A 24,999-nucleotide genomic window follows, 5' to 3' on the forward strand; every position below is an offset into this window, starting at 1 on the left:
ATTGTCAACAAAATATTTCAAATAATACTAAATAAAGCGAAAGGAAACTTCTGTATGGACTAGGTAATGAAAAGCTAACAAATATTCAAAAACAATTCGAACAATTAAAAACTTATTAGCACATATTGTTGTTACTCTTTTTATAAATATTCTTAAATACAAGTACAGAAAAAGGAGAAAGATGAAATTTCCTTGTAGACATTTGTCTTTCGGTCTTGGAGAATATTAGAAGGCGTAAGGGCCAAGCTTAGTTAAGATATCTAGTAAAAGAAAGTTTTTTACCCAAGAACTTAATTTGGATTTTGCCTATAAATAAGCAGCCTATACCAATAAATGCAGAGTTTGGTTTTGATATTTTGGAAAACAAAAAAGATATTCATACAAAAATTTAACCATTTAACCGATTATTCCTTTTCTGGACCGCCTAAGTAGAGTTTTGGGTTAACCGTTCAAAGTTATAATTTATCAAATTTGAAACTTTTGAACAATACTTAAGCCACTGTGTCGACCATATATCAAACATTGACATGCGGTCAACAAAGTGCGTTCAATGACGTGCATAAAAACCAAAAGCAACTACAACAACAACAAAGAGGAGCAGCCGAGTAGGGTGGGGTGGACAGCACTCAATCAACCAGAGACAGGGACAAACTCTGTCCAAGCTTGGGTACATTGACTGCCAGCCTTATAAAGACGCACAGAAGCACACAGCACGGTAAAATATTGTCGAGTAATCGCTGTCGAACCGCTCGTCGAATGCATTGACGATATAAAGACACACAATGACATTGCAAAAAAAAAAATAAAAGGCAAAGAGAGCGAATGGAAACTGGGGGAGAATATGTATAAACATGTTAAGAGGGACTGTAGCAAGTAAAAGATGTCAACAAGCAGCACCGAAATGGACGCCATTCGGGGCGCTTGCTTAAGCGAAATAGAGCTGTCGACCAGAGGGAAAGGGTAGATAGGAAAGAGGAAAGGATTGATTGTGGTCAGTTGTCAAGCTTAGTTATAAAGCTTTGAAATTGCTTAATCTTAAAAGATATAATGCAGAATCATATAAACCTTCCACCAAAACAATGATTTATTTAAAATATTCTTAAAGCGAAATATACAAAGAAATTCTCATAAAAAGGTTATATTTTCTTTATATATTATTAAATTTTGCATTTTTAATAATTATCTTAAGACAATTTGAAATTTGAAAAATGTAGTATATACGCCAGCTAACATTTTGGTAATATTTTTTTAATCTAGACTAGATTTAAATAAATTTAAATTAATATTAATAGATCCAGACATTTAATCGAAATGTAAATGAATATTTTAACATAATTAAATTATTGACCATAATCAGGTTTCTGGAAAAATTATGAAAATTCTTTTTTCAACAATTAAAATATTAATAATTAAATTTTAAATATTAATTGCATTATATTTATCTTAATTTGTTTATTTTTCATTAACAGTTTTTTAATTTCCCTCAAGGGCTATTCCATGAAATATTTCATTATACATTTAATAAGCTACAGCTACAGCACTAAGATAATTAAATCCCACTGCCAATTTTGAGCTTGTGAGGCAAGTATGCCAATCCATTTAGCTGTTGGCCTGGCCAAACATCAATTGGCCCGAACCGCAAAGTTGCAAAATCAATAAATTAACAAGCAATACTCATACAACCGGTCAGGCGCTACGAACTATTAAATGCATAGCACACACCCCGCAGCAATTTTCTTTTATCACCGACACCCCAGCTCGCCCCCCCCCCCTCCTCCTCCTCCTCCTCCTTTATGTCACCCCTCCTTCAGCCCCTTGATGTATCCATTTATCCAATGCCATTTTAGCTTTGGAAACGCGCAAAATAAATGAAAATATAAACCCGACTAACCAAAAACTGATTACTACAAGAGCTCAAATATACCCACACACTCTTCTCTTCTCCCGTCTCTTCTTTTCTTTTTCTTGCTTTCGATTTGCAGGCAACCATGCTGGCAACACTGGCGATAACAATCAAACGCCCGTGCGTAATCCGCCCGGAGCATTTCACAATTCTGCAGGCTCACTGGCACAGCATAATCTACTTGGTAAAATAATGCGCGGCATTAAAACGCAATCATTTGGGATTTTCAAACGTTTATCGAGTTATTTGCCAGCGGCGCTGCTAACTTCGCTGCCAGCGACGCGGTGGCGTATGAGTAATATGGAAAACCAGGCCCACACCCAGCCACTAGAGGGCGCTGTCAGCGCGCAGTCAAACATAAACAGCAGCATCTGCCAAAGGACAAACAGCGGCGGCGGCAGCAGCAGCACCACCACCAACAACAAGAACAACAACAGCATCCACAACAACAACAATAACAGCAATCGATGGGCGTGGCAGCCTGAGCTGCGCATATTTCACATTGCTCATACGCCGCGTGTGACGCAATGCCATTGGCCAATGCTCATTTGCATAGTAATATCGGCAGGCAGTTATGTTGTTGCCACGGATCCTATGCCAAAATTGTTGTTGCTGCTGCCGTTGCCGTTGATGTTGCTTTTGCTTTTGCTGCATTTTATCGGCAGCCGCATCGCATTTTCTATTAGTGCGGCGCATAGGCAACATTTAATGTTAACATTTTGGGCTGTTGGTAATAAGGTTGCCGCATTGTTGCCGCAAATTTATACAACAACAGGAGCAGCAACAATAACAACAACAATGGGGCTAACAGCAACCAAGCCAAACACATTTGCTGTGCTTTGCCAGCGCCAGTATTCAAGATGAAATCAAATAATTGCAAAAAACTCATTTAGGGCACAACAACAACAGCTACAAAAACAACAAGAACAATTTCAACAAAAAGCAGCGCGGCAAGAGCGTGAAAAATAGAATCAAACTTAGACAAGTAAGAAACAGAATAAAGTTGTGCAAGGCAGCACTAGAAATACTCATAGAGACACCCTCATACTCATATACCCTATATACTTGAACTACATGCGTATATATGTCGTATATAGTATACATGTATAGCTATAATCGTAGATAAGTTTATGCTTGCGCGCGTAAAATGAATATCATGTTAAATGGCACTCGCTCTGAGCGACTGTTGATTAAATGAATAGTCAGCCAAACAGCAATTGGCATTGCGAGTTTTTCCCTTGGCTTTTAATTGCCAATCACCACTTGGATATTAAGTTTTCCTTCTTCATGTTCAGTTTCGAAGTGCATTCGCATTTCGATAAAGCTAATTAACTACTTTACAACTATTTCACATTTGCAGGCAAAAATATTGTTGTATATTTATTTTTTTAAATCATCAGTTATTTATAATTGAAAAAATAAATTAGCGTAAACATTTTCAATTAAATATTTAATTTGTCAATTAAAATTTCTTATCGTTTGAAGGTTGAAGGTTTTGTTTTTATTTCTAAAGACTTTATAAATTACATAAATATATATTTTTTTTTTAATAAAACTAACACTTACATAAAATGTTCTAACTTTTCATAATTTAAAATAATTTGTCAAACGTAACCTAAAATTTAGCAAGTAAATAGTGCATATGGCATTCAATGCTGTGGGCAAACATTTTATCATTATTATTATTTACTTTTAAATTTCCAAATTGCAACACCATTTCACTTTGCTATGTGAAATAATTTACATATTTATTTCAAAATGTTTTTATCATTAGTGGTTCATCTTGAATGCGTTTCGAATGCGAACTGCCAAAAGCCAATTGCTGTGGAAATATTAACAAAATTAAAGTGGAAATGTTTGTTTGCTCGGCATGCAATTAATTTTCAAATCAATTCAAATATGCGCGAACTGGAAATGTTTATACACAAATAAATTTATGAAATATGCACAAAAGCAGTAAAAGAACAAACAAACACAAAAGTGAATCTCTCTAAATGAGAGACATAACTGGTGGTTCAGCATGTAAAGTTCAAACAAAAGCTATGCCTATTAAATGAACATAAATTAATTATATTAAACAATATAAATTCATAGCAATATGAAAAACACTGTTAATCAAATTTGCATTTAGATGAGCATATTTACAAACACACACACATACATAGCGAATTTACATAGTAAAATGTAGCGTAAATAAAAACCAAAACAAACAAATAGAAAACAAAAAAACAAAGAAGTTAAAGACACACGATATGCAGAAAATATATATGTTTAACATAGTCATATATTAGTTAGTGATACGGATTATTATATCAATACTTCATTGTTTATGTGCTAATTGGAAGGCAAGCAAATTGCTTGATAATACCTTACCTTATAAGGGAAGGCAAATGTATTTATTTAATTTTTTTACACTTCTTATTTGATTTCATAATTTTGTTTGTCGTAAGAGCACATGTAAATATTAAAAATTTAATAATTGTATTACTTCCTCTGCGCTGTAAATAGAAAAACAACTATTTCAACTAAATTAACCAATGCCTAAATTTAAGTATTGTTTAAGGAAAATCTAGTAACAAAATATAAAACTTTAAGTTATGCTTTCAAACCGTGTAAATATAATTAGGTATTAAATAATGACAGTTAAATAAATGTTAAAATGTTGAAAAAATTAAATATATATAAACTATTACAAGCGAATTAAGTAGACAGTAAATATCCAATCAGCATTTAGTACTTACTTATATAAACCTAAAACAAACTAATGAATTGCTGTTGAATATATATACAAAATATATATGTATATGCATTATAAGTATATATGTTAAGCGTACATAAAAAGCGTAAAGAAGCTCATTTAATTGTATGTCTATATATATATATGTACATTATGATTTCATAAACATATGTATTGTGCAGCTGTATGTGAATGAGTTTTGGCATATCTATGTAACATATAGTTGTATGTAAATGTATGCAAAAGTTTACAATTAAATAAAACTTACAAATAACTCTGTAAAAATAATATTAATTATTAAGCATATGTATATTAATAAGCTTGATAGTTTCTGCCCTTCTTTGTATAGTTGCAGTACAATGCCACCGAAAGGATACAACTTTCAAGGACAACGATCTGAGAGATCGTCACGGAATGGGACACACCATAAATAACCAAATAATAACTGACCAGATTGAAAAACTTTAACATATACCTAATTCAAGAAACATATTATGTATCCTTTATTCAAAAAACTTATTATATATATCAAGAGAAACATGTTAAGATAAAGCTGGATGCTTGTGCAGGACTGATCCCAGTTTCATATATTTTTCAGGAATAAACTCACCCTTCCGTCTATTTACAGGGTATTTGAACACACAGCACTGCGGCCAAGCACATAATCGTAATCGCAAAAACGGCACAAATTTCCGAAACCCATATGGCACACATACACACAAACACGTGCGAAGTGGAAAACTGAATGGCAACAACTGAAAACAGTCTCGTCTTTATTTAAAACCGGGCAAAGAGATTTTCTCTCCGCTCCTTCAGCCTCACGTCGTATTCGTATTTAAATATTGTGCAGCTTTTACAGCCGACGTTCTGTTGAAATTGTTGCGGCTGCCATTGAAATGTTGTCGTGTGGAAGTGAGCATATTTTCCAAGCAATTAGTGGCTGGAAAAGCGCACGCCAAATGGACAACAAAGTCGAAGACTGGGTCAAGTGAGCGGCACATAAAAACATTAACATGTAGGTGCATGCATATGGACACAGTCTGTACAAAACGCGGACAATCATCCCTTGGCCATGGCCTGTGAGCGAGACTTTAACAATTTAAAGAAACAGTGAGTACAATTATCTTGTATTTTTATTGAAATAAGAATTTCACATTTTCATATATATTATCTTTTCAATTTGTTATTTTCGAACCGACCCCGATTTTTATAAAAAACACTATTGTAATTTGTCTGATCCTTAAATTTTTATTGCAGGTCGAGTCAGCTGTTACATACGATCCTAATACACCGAATACCTTGGAAATCTGCAGGTATTTAGCCGACCAATGGATATTTTTCTTATACAAATATTAATCAAAAATTGGGCCATAGCTGTGCCATTTCAGGGCCGATCTTGATGTCCTTTGACCAACAGCTAGTCGTCATCTCCACAACTCAGAATATACAAACAAAGGCGAACGTTTTTAAGCAGCTGGGAAAAGTATATATTTGTTTATAAACAAACTATTTGTATTAACCGAAGCTATCAAGTGGGCAAAGATCATCACTATTTTTCTTGTGGTTTTCGAGGTATGAATGAAAGAGTATTTATTTTTCAAACGGACATTTATCACAAAATTGGCTATTTTGATATCTTTTGTGCTGTCCTTTGGTCATTAGATAGCCCTTATCTGTCAAATTCAGCATATACAATGAAAAGGACGAATGTGCCTCAATAAGCTGAAAAAGGAGAAATTTATATGTACGCACAATTGCCTATAATTCCGCCATATCCTTGCGGTTCCTGACGAGTCTTGTGTCGAACAACTCTCAGTAAAGAGGGCTACCAGTTTGCCAAAGGACATCAAAATCGTCCTTGTAGTTTCCAAGATATCATATATTTGTCGTATCCTTAAATTTTTAAATGCAGTTCGATGCAGATCGTCCTTACGATTCCAACGCACCAAGTCCTTTGAAAATCCGCCAGGATATGGCTTGGCTAGAGCTATTTTTCTAAAAAGGACATTTTATTTTTAGTCATATCTTGGTCATATCCTTAAGGATATCAGAAGGATATACCTTTTTGAACTCGTAGGGAGCAGGACTATCGATTGGCATTCAAGGATTTCCAGATTTCAACAAAAAATTTCATCAAAATTTTTCACAGGGGTTTAGTCAGAAAATTGGCTAAATTCAAAAATTTCAGGGCTAACTTCGCCATTTGAAGGACTATCGGGATGTCCTTTACACAGCTGAATGTCCTTACCCTCCCATTTAAGAATATACAACCCGAAGGACGATAGTCCTTCAAACGACAAAGTTTTAAGGACATTTTTAGCTACAGAAAATAGGCCATTACTCGGCTATATCCTTGCGTATCCTGGCAGGACATGTGTCAAAAAAATTGTGCTGGCCAGGTCCACCAACTGGCCAAAGGACATCAAGATCGTCCTTGTAGTTTCAGAGATATAGCGATTTTACTGAAATTTTGTGATTTCAGTCGATTTTCCTTGCGGCCCGCGGCTGAAAAATGACCAAGTCCAGGATTCTTAGATGACCCCATAATGTTTTAATGCACTTCGATGCAGTTAGTCTCCACGATCCTAACGCACCATGTCCTTTGAAAATCCGCAAGGATATGGCTGAGTTATGGCTATTTATTTACTTAAAATACGTTTATGTATTTCGAATGAAATTTTTACTTTAAATGTGTTTTTATCTTTTTAGATTAAAGGATTCAAGGATTCTTGTTGGCTCTAAGAAGTTTTACGAATCTAACGCGGCTACTTCTTCCAGGATCTGACGTTTATTAAGCCAGATATAGTTATTTTGAGTTACCATTGAAAATACATAATAATTTTCACAAAAATAAATGAATTTAAAATTAATAAACAAATTCCCGTCTTTTTACTTCCAAGGGATAAGGGATTGCAACAAATTCAAAAATCAACGGTCATTTAAAATCTGTCTGCTTGCGGCCGCTGGCTGCCAAGATTTTTCTTAAATTCTTCTAAAATACCAGGCGAACAGAAATACCCAGAAGGTCGACGAAATCTACGAGTAAAACATTTTGTTGCATACGCGTAAGGGGCAAAAATGTTACTCATTTAAAATGAGTAATGTTAAGCAGTAACTCATGTAAAATGAGTGCTGTAAAGACGGCTGTTAAGTAACAGCTGCATGTACAAGGTTTGCTGAAAGAGAAAGCATACATATTTTTTGACCATATTCTTGCCAATTTCGCTAGAATAAGGTCCTTTAGGTTCACTAGGACTATATCCCTGGTACTGAATAGCCAAGGATATATGTGTCCACTAGGTACCAAAAACATTTACAAACATTTTAGTTCGATCCTGGCAAAAAGAACGTCTTTGAATTTGCGGAAATCTTTATAATCGATTAGAGTCCTTGAATTCTTTAATCTGAAAATATAAAAACACATTTAAAGTAAAAATGTCATTCGAAAAATATAAATGTATTTTAAGTAAAGAAATAGCCATAACTCAGCCATATCCTTGCGGATTTTCAAAGGACATGGTGCGTTAGGATCGTGGAGACTAACTGCATCGAAGTGCATTAAAACATTATGGGGTCATCTAAGAATCCTGGACTTGGTCATTTTTCAGTCGCGGGCCGCAAGGAAAATCGACTGAAATCACAAAATTTCAGTAAAATCGCTATATCTCTGAAACTACAAGGACGATCTTGATGTCCTTTGGCCAGTTGGTGGACCTGGCCAGCACAATTTTTTTGACACATGTCCTGCCAGGATACGCAAGGATATAGCCGAGTAATGGCCTATTTTCTGTAGCTAAAAATGTCCTTAAAACTTTGTCGTTTGAAGGACTATCGTCCTTCGGGTTGTATATTCTTAAATGGGAGGGTAAGGACATTCAGCTGTGTAAAGGACATCCCGATAGTCCTTCAAATGGCGAAGTTAGCCCTGAAATTTTTGAATTTAGCCAATTTTCTGACTAAACCCCTGTGAAAAATTTTGATGAAATTTTTTGTTGAAATCTGGAAATCCTTGAATGCCAGTCGATAGTCCTGCTCCCTACGAGTTCAAAAAGGTATATCCTTCCGATATCCTTAAGGATATGACCAAGATATGACTAAAAATAAAATGTCCTTTTTAGAAAAATAGCTCTAGCCAAGCCATATCCTGGCGGATTTTCAAAGGACTTGGTGCGTTGGAATCGTAAGGACGATCTGCATCGAACTGCATTTAAAAATTTAAGGATTCGACAAATATATGATATCTTGGAAACTATAAGGACGATTTTGATGTCCTTTGGCAAACTGGTAGCACTCTTTACTGAGAGTTGTTCGACACAAGACTCGTCAGGAACCGCAAGGATATGGCGGAATTATGGGCAATTGTGTGTACATATAAATTTCTCCTTTTTCAGCTTATTGAGGCACATTCGTCCTTTTCATTGTATATGCTGGATTTGACAGATAAGGGCTAGCTAATGACCAAAGGACAGCATAAATGTCCTTTTAAAAAATAAATACTCCTTCATTCATACCTCGAAAACCACAAGGACAATAGTGATAATCTTTGCCCACTTGATAGCTTCGGTTAATACAAATAGTTTGTTTATAAACAAATATATACTTTTCCCAGCTGCTTAAAAACGTTCGCCTTTGTTTGTATATTCTGAGTTGTGGAGATGACGACTAGCTGTTGGTCAAAGGACATCAAGATCGGCCCTGAAATGGCACAGCTATGGCCCAATTTTTGATTAATATTTGTATAAGAAAAATATCCATTGGTCGGCTAAATACCTGCAGATTTCCAAGGTATTCGGTGTATTAGGATCGTATGTAACAGCTGACTCGACCTGCAATAAAAATGTAAGGATCAGACAAATTACAATTGTGTTTTTTATAAAAATCGGGGTCGGTTCGAAAATCAAAACTTTTTAGATTATTTTTTTAATATCTCAGGTAAATAAAGTCTAATTTTGAAATATCATACCTTTTTTTTGAATATCTCGGCCAAATAATGCCCGATTTTGGAATTTTGGACTCGTAAGATCAGTACTATCGATTGGCATCAATAAAATGAAAACCAAAATTTTGAACTTTTTGCGCAGGAATTTGCAGGATTTTAAGGATATGACTGGATATAGACTCGCTAGTGCTTTGATTTTAAATTATTTAAGGAATGTAGTTTTGAAAGATTATTTTACTCTCAAAATAAATAAACCAAATTGTCAGAATAAATATCTTGTTTAAATTGAAGCTGACTTATAACCCGACTACGTAGTTAAATAAATGTTTATTTACCTGGAAATGATATCAGTGCATTACTTAGAAAATACTAAACAAAAAAAACAAACAAAAAACACGCTTTACTGGCAAGTGCAAAAAGTGAGTGTAAGCCTGAGCAACGAAAATGGCATTTGCCAGCATTTCTTGACAGGACCTTTGTTCCTAACATCCTTTTTATGGCAAGCTCGCCTGCGTATGCGAGTGGAAAATTCAATTTGCAAAGTGCATAAAAGTAGCAGCAGCAGACGACAGCGTTGCCGATGAGAGGATGCAACGTGTGAGATTTTCACTCCGCGCGTCGCTTGTTTGTTGTTAAACAAAAGCGGCAGCTACTCTAACCCAGTTAGGTATACTACCATATACATACAGAACCAGATCTAGAAACAAAAACAGACCAAAAGCCAGCAGCCAGAGCCTGAAGCCAGAAGCAGAACTAGCAGCAGAGACAGACGCTCAGACAGACTCCACTGTTGATGCAGCGAACTGCAAGCTCTGCGGAATGCGGTTAGAGGGGCAGGTGCATAGAAGCATGCAACAAACAAGTGGCACAGTGGCATAAACGTAAACGTAAACGTAGACGCAGCGCCCGAGTGGCGCAAACATTGTAATTAAATCTACGTCAACATAAACGACGAATGTGAATGGAGATGGCAATGGGAATATCACTAGGAAATCTAGTGAGGGTGTGAGGGGGGAAATCGGTGTGTGCATGGTAAAGGGAAAATGTGTGTGTGAGTGTATGATGTTAAAGTTACTTTTGTAGGTATGTGTGTGTTTGCCTATATACCCTATAATATGAGTAAGTACATAGAGTGTAAGACTTGCCATTTTCGCATCGCATTCTTATAAAGCATTTTATGCATTTTCCCATTCACCAAAAATGACATCTGTGTACCCCAATACAGGGTATCGCTCAGTCGTGCTGCTCTCATTTGTCACTAATTGCTAGCTCTGTTAGCTGTTAGCTGTTGACTTTTGAGCCATAGCTGTGCGCAACTTGGCCAAGAAAGTGACGCAGGCTTTGCCAATTCTGTGTGTGTGCTGCGTGATTGTGTGTGTGTGTGTGTGTGTGTTATCCTTATGACGGGCTTTGTTTTGCCGCCTGACACCGCCAAGGCAAGCGAAAGTTGCCGTCTTGTCGGTGCTGCTGTTGGTGTTACAGCAGAGATATACACCAGGTAGAACAGGTGAAAACACGAGAATAATTGTAGAGCATCCATTTCGTCAAGTGGGCGGGCGGGCAGCTGATCTCTGATCTCCGCTTTGAAGTTTTCCTTTTCATATTGCCTTTTATTCTCTCACGTTTAGTTAATCCAATTTGTTAGCTCACTTTCAATTACAATTACATTTCAAAAGGGCAGAGTCCTGTTTGTCCTGGCCCTGCATCAAATTTCTTTATGTGGCATTTGCTTGTTGTTGTCTTTTTCGGCATTCTGTACTTGACACTTTTCAATTGTTCTTGATAAGAGTAACTGAAAAGTTAAATTGCATTTAGCATAGTCAGCAAACGAATGAAAAACAAGTAACTGACAGTTGGTTTCGAGTAGTTGGCAATTATTTAAAGCTTATTTTGTCACTCTGTAAAATTCCCTTGAGCAGCTGCATAAATTTGTGACTAGTTATCCCTTAAATCACTAACTTAATCCTACATTTTATATATGGTAAAAGTGAATTATATTATTATGAAAAAAGTTAATCAAAATTGGTTATTATTCCCATTTTAAACAACATTATAATATATTATCTGATTATTTATATATATGTATATAAGAATATTTTAAGGAAAAAGTTCATTCAAAATAAATCAATTGTCTAGTTCTTTTTCAGATCAAAAGACACATAGGATATCTTTGAAATAAGTAAGGAATAATATTGCTTTTATATGTTCCTATTTTTATCTCAAAATTCCTAGTGCTCAGAATTGTTTCGCGACCCAAGAAGAATCGTAGGTTTGTTGGCTTAGAAATGAAAGCTGAGAGCAGTATTTCAAGCAATACGCAATAATTGCGAGCAGAGCAAACGCAGCAATTAAAACGTAGCCAAAAGGCATAAATCACGCATACGCCCCATTGAGCCCGTGCATTATGCAGTGGCCATAAAAAGCGTACGCAAAATGATTTCAGCCTGCCTTCAAAAATCTACTCGGTTGACCTAATTTGTATCCATTAGACAGGCGATAAATAAACGAGGAAGGAGTCTGGTTAGCTAAATCGATAGACTGTTCATATAACTTATGGCTTGAGGTGGCCCGCAAATTGCCCGTCAAGTGTTTGCTGTCCTGGAAGGGTTAGGCTTCAACAGTATATTAAGTTGCAGCATGGCTTTGATAAAGGTCAAAAGCGGCCGGCAATTAAATGGCCAAGTAATATGATGCCAACGCCAACACTGAGAGCAGGCGTCATTTATGGCTAATAGCCCTGGATGGGCAGTACGAAAGGATGTACCAATAGGGCAATAACTTAGTGCGTGTTGACGCTGATATCCTTTGCTGGCCACTTATCATAACGCTTAAGCGTTGATGGCTATCCCCACTAAGCCCTCGAGCTGTGCTTGTCCTGCGGGACACGCACATGCTCCTGCAATTATGCTAAAAGCGTTAAATTTATAGTTTCCCCATACTCGAGCAGCGACTGCCATTTTTAACATGGCTCCTCATGTCTGCGTCTAAATAAATGGCTTTTAGAGCACGCGTTAATGATGTTGATTGTAGTCCTGGGAGCCCCAGGATCACCGAACCCGAACCCGAACCAGAGCCCGAACTCTATCCCCAGCACCGACAGTGGCCCACCTTTCCATGTTTCATGTTTTTGACTAATGTTTTATAGCTGCAACGCGTCTGCAGCCGTTCCAGTAGTTCTGCCTGCTGTTCCCACCCCTCTCCTGCGCTTGGCCTATGTCTGGTTTATTTTTATGATGATATATGGTCAGCGTTTTCGGTTTCATATTGGACACTCGCTGGTGCCTGTTTAAAGGATTTAAGGCCTTATTTATTATGGGTATGTTACCTGTTTATGATTCTGCAGAAAGCCGCAAACATTTTGCGACAATACCTCGTGCATCCTCTCAACTTTTACATCGCTTAACAGTTGCCCAATATTTTATGTCTTTACATTTTGTAGTTTTGTGTGTTCCCGCCTTAACTTAATTCCATAATGCGATATGTACATATACTTGCTTAAATATTTATACTGACAAACTGTTGACTTGCCTTCCAAAAAAGCCATGATTAATACACGCGACTTAAACAACCTTCAGCAAATATTATAAAATGTCTATTATATTAAACAACCTTGATTTATAGCAAACGTATTTTTAATAAACTTGTGTCACTTAAGGCTAAATTATTCTCTTATTAAACATAAGTAAATCTAAATATTTATTTTCATTTTCTCAGTCTTTGGCAAAGAACTTTTGCTATTTAGTTGCATAATTGAATTAACAGCGTTTACTTGGTAAGGATTAAACTATCTTCCCGGTATTTCATTTAGAGTGCACGCGGTAAACTCTCGTAATAAACAAAAAGTTATTCGTACACACGCACCCACACACAAAAACACACACCCGCATAGTTGGCAGCAGCAATAAAACAACAAAAGCACCGAAATGCGCTTAGTATGCAACTTTTTGCACCAACGCCCCAAATAACATTAGCGAAAATCACTTAAATGGCTGTAATTTGTTTGGTGCACGGGGCGTATGCGTTACCTGTGGGCCCGCGGCAGCAGCTTATTGAAGCTCAACGAGCTGCTGCTGCACACAAACAAACTTAATACAACAAATTTGTGCCATTTGGGCGTAAAACAAAACACATTTGAAATTTTTAAAGTGCAACCAAAACGGAACCGCCCAGCACCCCAGAGAATCCCCCCTCCACCAACCCAAAAAAAAAAAAACCAATTCGCCGAAAAACTCATCACTCAAGCGCAGTTCACGGAATAAGTGCAAGGCCCACGCCCAACAGCGGCGGCCGAGGCAGCGGCAGCTGGAACTGGAGCTGGAGCAACAGCAGATCCCATCAAACAGTACACCAGTTTTTTAACACACACATATACACATGTATTACAAACAATCCTCGTTGCGGCGCTGGGCCAACAGCCAGCAAAATGGTTTAAAACTCAATTAAAGTTTTAGCCGCAAAATAAATGCAAAAACGGCGGCGGCAGCGTCGACAACAGCTACAGAAACAATGATATTGCCCCCAAAAAGGTGGTAAACGCTGGCATTACAAATAAATACAACGAACAATGTATGCTCTTTCATATATGAAATAATTGGATGCAAAGCAGCGCACTAAATTAGCTAAGCTGGCAAATAGTTAGGACTGATCAAAATAGTTGTGGCGTAACTTATTTTAAGTTAAATAAAAAAACTATTCTATTTATGGTTACATTTAAATATCGATAGAAATTATAGGGCATAATTAAAAATGACGGAGATTGGTCGTTGAGACCAGAAATAAAGTGTTGCAAAACAATCGACGAAGTTATCGTTTTTTTTTTTATCAAGGATTGCCCTTTCTTTGGCATTATCGATAGTCGTCGTTATCGAAACTATCGAGTATAGGTTATTGAAAATCAAAAAACAGGTAGCTAGCATGGGCTGTGGTGTTTACTAAATTTCTCATCTTTTGTTTTATGTGCAGAAAAAACCACTCAAAAACACGCCCACAAGCAAATCACAACCCTGTGATTGCCTCCTGAACCACAGGAGCCGCAGCAGTCGAGGCACTTTTTGATTGCTGTAATTCAAATGAAAATCGCACAATTGAATTGAATTTCCCGAAAAACTGCCGAAACTTTGATAAGCCTCCAGTTTGTGTGTTTGTTTTGTTTGTGATTAGTTTACACGCGGTGGTATTGGTGTCTAGATTCCGTTGTTTTATGTGCCTTGGACCGTTTTCTAGTCCATGTTTTATATTTTTTGGCTCGCTATTTGAAGTGCAGTTTGAAAAACAAATTGCTGGGAGCTTTGCTCAAGCTTAATGAAGTCTAACAACATTTAATGGTGCATTCTTTTTACACGCTTCTGCAAAAGTTTGCGTTTATTTTATTAGAGCGTAAAATCGCATTTGGCAAATAGTTAAAACAACAAATACTGTTCAGCACTCGACTCGCTTTTGGGCTTGATTATTGCTTATAAAATCAGGGACTTTTCAAAATGTGTTTTGCGCATTGAAGCAAGCATATCCAATAATCCATCATATATATCTATATATATTATAAAGCCCGCCTGTATATATTCCATTCAAACTATAAAAAGTAAGAGACTAAGACCAAATTATCTTTCTATCGGAACACATTTAAGCTCCTAGTGACTTAATTCTTAAATGTCAAAGAAACGAGAAATACAATTAGAATATAAAATACAATAAAATATAAAATGTTAAAATAAATAAACAAGATAAGCTTGTATTTCTTAATGTATCTGACATATTGAATTATTTTTATATAACAAATTTAATTTAAATGTCAACTTATGTGGAAAATATTTTAACAACATTTACTCACCTTTATAAGTCGAAAAAACTAAACATTCCCACTAAGTATATCCATTAAAAATGTTTGTCGTAATTTACGGTATATGGCCAAAAATTTCGATAGTGCAGCAAAATCAACAAAAATAAAATCGCCTGGCACCTAATTTGAATGCAGAAAATTTAACAAAATGAAATTAAAGTATTTTATTTATGATAACTTCTCTGCACCATGTTAATGACTCATTACACATGCAACTCAAAACGAGGCGAACGTGGCAACAACAACAACAACAACAATAACAACAACAACAGCAACAACAGCAACAACAAAAACGGCAACAAACTTGTTCACAAATTTGTTACCAACATGAACGTGGCTTAAATGTGGCAAACGTAAAGTTGAATTATGCAATAAAAAATAATGCAATAATTGTGGAAAATTGTGAAAACTATGCAAATGGCACACACACACACACACACCATTTTCCGAGGGTGCCCGAAAGAACCGTCGTACGTTCCATATTCATGGAACATACAATTTTCAGCCAAACTCGGTGCGAAATGTGCAACAAAGCAAAGTTTTTGTTTTAGCCAAATGAACGCCAACAATTTTTAATTGTTTATTTTCCAAATTCATATTGCATGTCGCTTTGCAGTGGCTATTTTATAGGTGTTTGTTATTTTATTATATATTCTTATTTTTTTTTTCTGCGTATGTTAAGTTAAACAAAAATTACCATTCAAAATAATGAATATGGCTGCAGTTGAAAAATGATTAGCTTTATGTTTATATAATTTTCATGAATAAATATATTGCAAGAACTTGACTTGTTTAACTTAAATATTTTGCGTTATTTGAGTGGCTTTCAACTTAAAATGTCATTCAATATCACAACAAAAGTTAGTTTGAACTGCAATCAACATTTAAATATTTGACTATTTATTTAAGGTATTCAGTTTGTTATACCTTTAAGAAATTGATCAGAGCTGGTTAATTCACATAAAACATATTTGTAGACTTTATTTAATTATAAAAATATGTGAGTTTCAATACAAGAGAAACGCAATTGCACAGGGATTAAATAATGTAGTTATATGTCAGATGAGAATAAGCCAATTGGATCAGTTAACAGACACATATATATGCATATGTGAACAAGCTAGTAACGATATTGAAAACTGGGATCCGAACCATAGACAATGCAAGCACATGGATAACCTGCAAAAGGCGTTCGTTGAAAAACGCCCAAAATATAAATAATAAAACATGTAAAGAAAATAAAACATACAGCAAATAACAATAACATTTATGAACATTTATCAAATATTTATTTTAAATGACACCAGAATAAATGCATACAGTTTAAGTTCACAATAGACAAACACAAGGCTAAATACAGAAAAAAAAAAAAAAAAAACAAACACAATTTTGCTTTTCCAAAAACGTAAATTCGTATAGAAATTCTTTTTGTTTTGAATTTAAATTTAAATTTGATAAAATCGAAAAGGCTTAGTAATTGTTTAATTTTTGTCTACGCATATTACTGAGTTTTTTTTTAATTATGCATAATTGCCACCAAAGAGGGTAAAACGTGTCCAAACTACCTGGCCCATGCTGTTTATGGCAACTGTGTTTTATTTATTGCGTGGCCATAAAAAGAAATGTATTATTGAAAAAATATAGTTGTATATATTAAGTAAGAATCTAATTAAGAGGTTATTTTGTAGTGAGAGTAAGTAATATGTGTGAGAAGTAAAATCGAAAGAGTTTTGCCAACATATAATACCAAAATGTACCAATATTATTACCTTGGCTATGGACTAACATCTGAAACGAGAGAAAGTTTATAGTTTCTATTTTGTTTGTGTACAATATTCAAGCAATTCGGGAATGCAACAAATTTGGTATTTTTTGGTATTTTTGTATGTCAAGCCAAATTAAGGAGAAAATCAGAAATACACTTAAAAAGCAGCTGGCAAATATTGGATTGGTATTAATTAGCTACAGGTTCCTGTATCGGCGAATTCATTATGTAACATTCAAGGACATAGAGCATGCTTAGTATGTACACATGTCGAAATAGTATTCATGAATTGAATATTATTCTTTGATTTTTGTTTAGTAATCGTAGCGTTCACATGCCAACACCCAATGTACAAAATTGCAACACTTGAACTTGCCTCGCGGTTTGCACTGTAAATGCTCCTTAATGTACTGGCAAGGACACTGAAATTGGCCGCAATGCCGGCCCGGTTCCAGCGGCGTTACATCGACCAGGCCGCGCAGCGCCTCCATGCCCCAGCGGGAGCCGTAGCGCAGGAACAGCTGCAGGCCGCGCTCCTAGGAAGTAGATTTAGATGAAAAGGCAGGTGAGACAGGTAAAGCAAACAGGCAACAGATTAGTTAACAGGTGGATAAATTGTTAAATGTTATGAAAATAAAAGAGTGCATGTTAGACAGTGCGTATGTGTAATACGTATGAGTATACAAAAATGTGCAGCATACTTTTTGGCTGAAACAAAATCAAAAAATAAAATGTAAATGGCAAATTTATAAATATGAAATTTAAATTAAAAATAATTTAGCTTCGTTTTCAACAGCTTTTAATTCGTAGAATTCACAATAGGCACACAAAAATTATAGGGGAAATAAAATAAAAGTATTAAATTACAATCCGATTGTAACTGGAGCAAACACGGAAAGGAAGAATTTCGATATATCGATTTTATCGCTATCGGCCACGCCTACAGCCAGCAGCCCATGCAATTGATGCCGCAGCATTGGCGATGTTGCAGACTGATTTTGATTTTGTTACGCAAGAGCTCCTCCTCATACTGGCATGGGCAAATTGACGATTGCAGATGTCGTGGTGTCTCATGGACGCCCGCCTCCTGTACGGTCCAGTCGAGGCGGCGGCGCAGAAAGTCCTTGCCCCAACGCTGCAGGTAGCTAAGAAACAGCTCCTGGGCAAAGGCCTAAAGAGAGTTGTGAGTATTTTTGTGAGAGTGTCGGTGTGCGTGAGAGACAAAAGAGAGAATGCGTGAGCATGATGCATGATCAATGTACAGAGAAAGAGAGAGCGAACGAGAGATGAAGAGAGAGCGCACGAGAGACAGAAGAGAGTGGGAGAGACCAAAAAGCAAGTGTCAGTGTCTAGCGATGAGCATGAGCGAAATAACAAATACAACTAGCAAGCTTCTGAAAGCTTTAAAGCCCAGCAGAGCTGTCTACATGAGCCGTGTTTGTGTGAAAGCCCAAGAAGCTTCAGACTCACCTGTTTGCGGGATAGACGCACCGGCTGACTACCCTGTATGACAATATCATTGACATCAATGTCCAGCTTGGCCTCCCAGCCCGCCTTAATGGCCTCGCCGCCATTCTGCTCCGTGTGCTCCAGAAACTCGTTTAAAAAGCTCACACACTGCGTCGCGTCAAAGTACATAAAGCACAAGTTGACCTTGTGACAGGAGATGCGGCCCCGATCGTCCAGCACGAGCAAAATCTTGTGCCGCATTAGTTGCTTATTCACGCGTGCCAGACACTTCTCCAGGCCGCGCGACAGCCGCAGCTTCATCCACATGCACAGAAATATGGCCGCCGCATTGAGGAACAGCCAGCCGACGCCCAGGGCAAAGAGTGCCACGCCCTGCAGCCCAGAGAAGAGCAGCGCGAGCAGCACAGCGAAGGCAAACAGTATCCAGCAGACGAGGATGCGCTTATAGCAAATGTTGTACACTGTGAAGCGATAGTCATTGACCAGCGTCTCCATTGCATTCACATAGTCCTCCACAGTGAGCTGCACAGGGAAGAGCAAAGGGGGGAGTTAGACGTTTGAGGGGCGCTTAGACCAAAGCCAGCGCAACAGTTGATTGATTGACTAGCCACTTACCGTCAAACCCTGTGCCATCAACTCCTCGGGCACCAGCTCCGGACGAAATATGGCCGGGGTTATCCAAGGCCATTTCGTGTTGGCCGGCAGAAGTGTGACAATCACATCTCCATTAGCTGTGGGTGGAACAGGAACAGAGAGGAGAGAGTTACAAGGTGTCACCACATCCTCTAGATAATTCAAGTCAATTTTGACATTTGGAAGTAATAACAACAACTTAAGAGTTGGCTTACACTGAGCTACAGGTAGGGAGTATGTGCTGCAGAAATGTACTACGGGCTACGATGGTCTATAGTTAAAAGAGAGCGGGAGTTCCGATTCGTATTCTCATTAAAAAAAAAATAAAAGAGAATCTAGTTTAAGACATATTAAGAAAACCACGTTAAATTATTATATTATATTTTTATAATTTAAAATTAATTGTCTATTTATTTTCTTAATTTATGGGAAGGAGAGATTTAAGATGTGTGCATTTATATATGCTTGTGATTCATTGGATTAATTTTTATGTTAAAAAATAAAATGTTGTTTCGAATATCATGGGCGAAGGGGAAATACACTTGGTGTCATGTTGCTTAGAAGGATTTCTTAATAATGATTTTATTCAAGACCGATTTCTATAGAAGTCCTTTTATATAGTATTACTATTTGACGGGGTTTTGCAGACATGTGCATACAAAGTTAAATTTTCAACCGATTCAATTTATAGAGCTTTATATACCATATGAAAAGTGGGCCGGTAATAAAATAATATGCTCATGCTATGCTATGAAAAGAGAATTTTGAAACATACAAGAACTTAGTTTCTGACCGATTCTTCCTATATCAACTGTGTTATGTAGTGCTCCGATCCAGCCAATGCCGACACATATAGACTGCCTACAACAGAGAGACGGATCTATGCAATATTTAACGGGAATGAATCTAGAGAGAGACTAGCTTGCATAAATACAGAGAGACTTTCGACTGTTGAGACATCATTGGATCGAAAACTTTCACTTATATGCCAATTGGCACTTCTTGACAATATTGTAATATCCTACAAAGGTTTAAAAAAAAGAACGGGTTGACTCTAGTTTCAATTTTGAGGCGTACTTACCGAAACCCTCACGGATGCGGCCCGTTGACAATTCAATTGTGCGCATACCAGAGGCCTGATCCACTGGTATGGAGACGCTCTTGCCACTGGCATTCCCGCTGGTATTGTTGTTGTTGTTGTTGTTGCTGATGCCACTGCCATTTGGATGAGTAGCGGTCGCTGCAGCTGCTGTCGAGGACGAGGCCGAGGTCGACGTTGTTGCGGCCGAGGCGGCGGCCGAGGCTGCAGTTGCTTTTTGGTTTATTAGCTGCTGGGGGTGGCGAGGGGGACTGCTGCCACTACCGGATGCATTCAGATTAACGTGGGTGCTCTCAGTTGTCAAAACAGCCGGCGTCACATCCGACAACGTTGCGCCAGCTGTTGTGGAGGAAACTGCAGCACGCTGTAGAATATAAAAACAATGGGTTAACGTTCTTGGCCTTAAGATAACGCAGAAGTGGTAAAAAATATGACAAAGAGGCAGAAGGAATTATGCAAATGTGCGCTAGAAAATCAATTTTATTGATTTACCCTTAACAATGCAGCGGTATTTATAAAAAATATATATAGATGATTGAGCAACAGCCGACGCTTGCTACATCAGGTGCTGCAAAAGCGAAAACAATTTGCCATTTTGCACGTACGCAGCTCAGCACCCCAAAGCGGATATGGGGAGCTACGTACTGCGCTTTAAAAGGTGCTGGCAAACGTTGAAATGCACCAAAAAAAAAAAAAACAACAACTCAAAATAGTCGCGCAACAGCTGAGGTTTTCTATAATTGATCTATAGCGTGCTATACATTTATTATAGCATGCCAGTTTTCTGTCTCTCTCTCTCTCTCTCTCTCTCTCTCTCTCTATCTGTCTCTCTGAGCAGTTAGACCAAAGTCTACTACCAAGGTCATAGATCCAAAAATATACTCTATTCCTGAAGGTCAATGAATGTTATATGTGTTTTTCTTGCAAGCTAAAAATGTATTTCAAAATCTCTTAACTTTGTTTTGCCTAAACAGAAGCCGCCCACATGTCTGCTTGTAAATTTAAGCTCAAGATAATGCTGTTGGGTATCTACGACTGATCTGTGAAATTGATGATGATTATAAAGAAAATAGTATAATAGCTATTATATTTTAATATTTTTTTACCTACTGGAAAGATTATATTAATTATATATAAAAAAACTAGATAGTAAGCATTAACATGAGCTTCTACTAGTTAACAGCCACCACATCCAGTGTTGTAAATCAATAATAATAATAAAAGGTATTTCTTTTTTAAGCTTAAAAAGTCTTAGAGAAATATACCACTTCGTAAATAAAACCCTTTTAATGCACCACAAACCATGTTGAATCATAACACGCAAAATAGTGCAATTAGCCTTTAGCTTTTAGGTGGGGACTAATTGATTGTACAAGCAAGTGCTCGTAGATATATTCAATGCATCTAAGTAGATAAGCACATCAATACCTGGAATATAACACTTAATTGCCAATTTTAAAATGCACTGCATAAAAGCAACATATGTATCTTCACATCAAACTCAACAAAAGCAGATTATAATCTAATCATAATCCTTTCTCTTTAAATGTTTATCTCTCTAACTACTTAAGAAACGCACCAAGCTTTTTCCGTATTTATGTCAATGTCAGTGTTGACAGCTTGTGTTTGGGATTGCTTGAAATTTCAAGCAACCCGAAAACCCGGGTATATATTGCGAAATGAGCAAAAATAAGCAACAAATAAATATTGACTTTATTACAATCATAATAAAAATAAAGCTGGAGTAATATTTAAACAAATGCCGGGTATATTATTTTTATCTCACACTCCGCTGATATGACAAAAAAAAAAAAAAAAAACAGAACAGCAACTGAACTGATGAAAGTCAATAAGCAAGCGTCTTCGAGATACTTTTAAGTATGGACAACAGATATACATTCTCATGCACCTGCTGACTGTCACACTTATATGACTGAATTGTTGATGTATTTGCACATTATTTTGTTTATTAATCGTGGACAGGTGAAGATAAACTCTTTACAAAACAGCTCTAAAATAGCATTGCATATCAAAACAAACAGAAAACTTTATAATTATAATGTATACTGCGATCAAACTATATTTATTTATTTTGGCATCAGACGTTTAATAATAATTTGCAAAGCAAATTGATTAAAACGGCGATAACTTGAACTAAATTTCTGTTTTATCATTTCTTCTTTTATTTTAATAATCGCATTGAAATATGGAAGTGTCATTCCAGCATAGACATTTTGTATATTCCACTTAACTAAGATTGTTTTGCGAATTAACTTTTTAGAGCTGTGGAATAATTTACTGATAAAATTAACATACTGCAATGTGCCGGTGCATGTTTAACAGTCTACTAAAAATAAAATTATACACTGCAATTTGATTAATAGTCAATACATCATTGAGGGTAAAAAATGTTTGGGTGTGGAAAAGTACTCAATATTTCTATACTATTTCTATATGAAATGTGTATGCAAATAAATATTTTACACTGTTTTGCTTTCTGATATAACAATAAGAATAACTTTGTTCTCCCATAGGCATTCGAAAAATAAACTACTCATTCTTTGTATGTCCACAACAAGTGAAATTTATAACAGTGCCTTTGTAAAGTATTCGCATTTAAAAGTTCTGACTGTACACCCTAATGCACCCAAAAATTTCACGTTTCCATTCATGCATGCACTTGAACGAATCGAACAATCCCTTTCCACAAGCCTTGTACAGAGTATGACGTGTCGCTTCGTATTTTCGATGAGTAATCAGCCAAATAGGCCTTGCTGCCACTGTTGCAGGCGGCGGACAGTCCCTAACCTTACCTCATTTGTCATGCGTGCAACGTGACACAAAAGAATAATCAGAAGGCAACGCAAAGAAGCAGAGGCAAAGTACCGCTGCTAACAACTCCATTAGGCAACGAAAAGGCGGAGAAACGCAAAGAAACGTAGCGATAACGCGGTGGCAGGGCAAGGGGTGCGGGTGCGGGGAGCGGGTGCGGAGAGGGAGAGAGGTAACGCATACTGTGCGATGCATTGGAATGCGTTGCGTTGGGTCAGCCACAGCACGTGAGAGATACCGCCAAAGAGAGCGTAACTACTTAAAACGAACCAAAGAGAAAGAGAGAGAGAGAGAGAGGCAGAGAGCGACTAACCTGCACAGGTGATGGAGCTGCTGCTGCTGCCGAAGCCTGCTCGTTGGGACTGCGCGAGCGCGCGCGTCTCTTGTTGTTGCTGCTGACCACAGATGGTGGCGGTGGCGGCAGCGCCAACTTGTTTTGTTGTTGCTGCTGCTGCTGCTGTGCGGCACTGCCGTCGCCAGTTTTACTGTTACTGTTATTATTTTTCTCACTGCTGTCCGTCTCGTCGTCGAATTTAACCCAATTTTTGGGCGTCAGCTGTACGTCATCGCCTGCAGCCAAATCGCTGCTGCTGCCATCTAGCGGCACATCTTGCAGCGGATGATCTGGCGTCACAGTCGCAGTCGCTGTCGACGTCTGCGCCTGCGCCTGCGCCTGCGCTTTGGCCTCGTGCTCCATTAGGTTTTTATATAATTTTAAGGAATGTGCGAATGCGCGAGGCTGACGCGTGTCTGAAATTGTTGTAATTGAACGTGTTTTGGCTCGCAGAGCGAATACGTTTTGTTTTTGCGTTTTGTTAGTTCGCTTTTGCCGCTTACATAACCTCAATAACAATTCACACTTGAGTTGCTGCCGCTGCCACTGCCGCTGCTGCTGCTGCTGCTGCTGCTGCTGTTGTTGCTTGTGTATTTTTAACTGATTTTTATTGTTGGCGCAGCGCACAACGCGTCGTTTACGTGTTGGCTGCTCACGCGTTCTCGTCACACTGCCGCGGCACACCCAAAAACAAAAAGCGCAGCTTAGCTTGGCTCAAAGGCGCGCTCCGCTCAGCTTGCGCTCAGCTAAAGCCCTTTTACCGTTTTGCTGTGTTTCGTTCTCACACGTTTCAAGTTTTGATGCTGCCGCGGCCGCCTTTAGTATTGACTGCAAACGTTCAACTGAGCAAGCGACGGCTTTAGCTAGCTTTTCGTTGCGCTCACCTGTTGGCAGCAGCGAGCAGAGCTTTGTCTTTACCTACTCGCTCAACCTCTCTCTCTCTCTCTCTCTCTCTCTTTCTCTCTGTCTCTTTGTATCTTAGTTCTGCCGCAGCTCATTCATTAATGTTTTTGTTTTCCGTTTCTGTTGTTGCTCTTTTTCTCACATGACAAGTTTTTGCTTTTTAAGTTAGTAATTTTTTGTTCGTCTCGTCTTTTCGTATTCCCAAACAAGTTGCGCCCGCTCTCCACTTCAATCTTTGTGTCTCTGACTCACAATTTGTAGCTAGCTGTGTCGCTGCCCCGCCTCCTCCTCCTCCTTCCGCTGTGCACGCTTAATAATCATCTTTATCTTTTTATTCATTTGTTTGCTCGCTTCAAAGATCTTTGGAGTAGAAAATTTCGCAAAGTGAGCAGCTTGTTTAACGTGAGTATTTGTATACATGTTTACAAGTGTGTGCAATTGCGTGTGTGTGTGCGTGTGTTTGTCTCACGATTAGCTTCACCCGGCTGCCTCAATTTCAATTTAAACAACAAAAACAGAATGCTCTAGTCGCGATTGCCCGACTAGGA

The 24,999-nt window shown here is 37.5% G+C and overlaps 2 protein-coding genes and 1 long non-coding RNA gene across 10 annotated transcripts in view; 1 reads left to right on the plus strand and 2 right to left on the minus strand.

Moving 5' to 3' along the window:
• LOC115763302 (lachesin) overlaps nt 1-7,501 on the plus strand; it is a 78,938-nt gene extending 71,437 nt beyond the window's left edge. For 2 of the 4 annotated variants that reach the window (XM_030705793.1, XM_030705794.1), the window contains one exon: nt 1,983-3,293. In XM_030705793.1, coding sequence (XP_030561653.1) covers nt 1,983-2,767 — 785 coding nt within the window. In that variant the 3' untranslated portion in view covers nt 2,768-3,293. Of the gene's footprint in view, nt 1-1,982; nt 3,294-4,989; nt 5,751-5,897; nt 5,954-6,014; nt 6,213-7,349 lie in introns of those variants that run through there. The other 2 variants (XR_004017894.1, XR_004017893.1) reach the window with 2 other exon arrangements.
• Nucleotides 7,502-7,512: 11 nt separating this feature from the next.
• LOC115763304 lies at nt 7,513-9,641 on the minus strand. Its single transcript, XR_004017895.1, has 4 exons — nt 9,604-9,641; nt 9,411-9,466; nt 9,152-9,349; nt 7,513-8,044 (listed from the first exon to the last, which is right to left on the minus strand). It is a non-coding gene; the product is annotated as an uncharacterized LOC115763304 (long non-coding RNA).
• A 5,853-nt stretch (nt 9,642-15,494) lies between these two features.
• LOC115763024 lies at nt 15,495-24,386 on the minus strand. Of its 5 annotated transcripts, none has more exons than XM_030705425.1 (6): nt 23,528-24,386; nt 20,365-20,746; nt 19,266-19,381; nt 18,651-19,172; nt 17,557-17,716; nt 15,495-15,535 (listed from the first exon to the last, which is right to left on the minus strand). In XM_030705425.1, exons 1-6 carry the CDS (start codon nt 23,909-23,911, stop codon nt 15,510-15,512), a joined length of 1,590 nt encoding a protein of 529 aa, XP_030561285.1. In that variant the 5' UTR covers nt 23,912-24,386; the 3' UTR covers nt 15,495-15,509. The 5 variants fall into 5 exon arrangements, with proteins under 5 accessions (XP_030561285.1, XP_030561284.1, XP_030561283.1 ...); XM_030705424.1 differs by lacking the exon at nt 15,495-15,535 and adding an exon at nt 16,405-16,594; XM_030705423.1 differs by lacking the exon at nt 15,495-15,535 and adding an exon at nt 16,717-17,003.
• Nucleotides 24,387-24,999: the final 613 nt, after the last annotated feature.

Source organism: Drosophila novamexicana, unplaced genomic scaffold (genome assembly GCF_003285875.2).
Source record: "Drosophila novamexicana strain 15010-1031.04,08,12 unplaced genomic scaffold, DnovRS2.1 tig00000689-arrow-pilon, whole genome shotgun sequence".
Lineage (NCBI taxonomy): Eukaryota > Metazoa > Arthropoda > Insecta > Diptera > Drosophilidae > Drosophila > Drosophila novamexicana.

Excerpts from the sequence above, each read along its gene's own strand:
- LOC115763024 (XM_030705422.1), bottom strand. The coding sequence starts at position 23,911 with ATGGAGCACGAGGCCAAAGCGCAGGCGCAGGCGCAGGCGCAGACGTCG. Across the intron at positions 20,747-23,527 it reads CAGCTCCATCACCTGTGCAG|CGTGCTGCAGTTTCCTCCAC; the intron begins GTTAGTCGCTCT and ends TATATTCTACAG. Across the intron at positions 19,382-20,364 it reads CCGCATCCGTGAGGGTTTCG|CTAATGGAGATGTGATTGTC; the intron begins GTAAGTACGCCT and ends TTCCACCCACAG.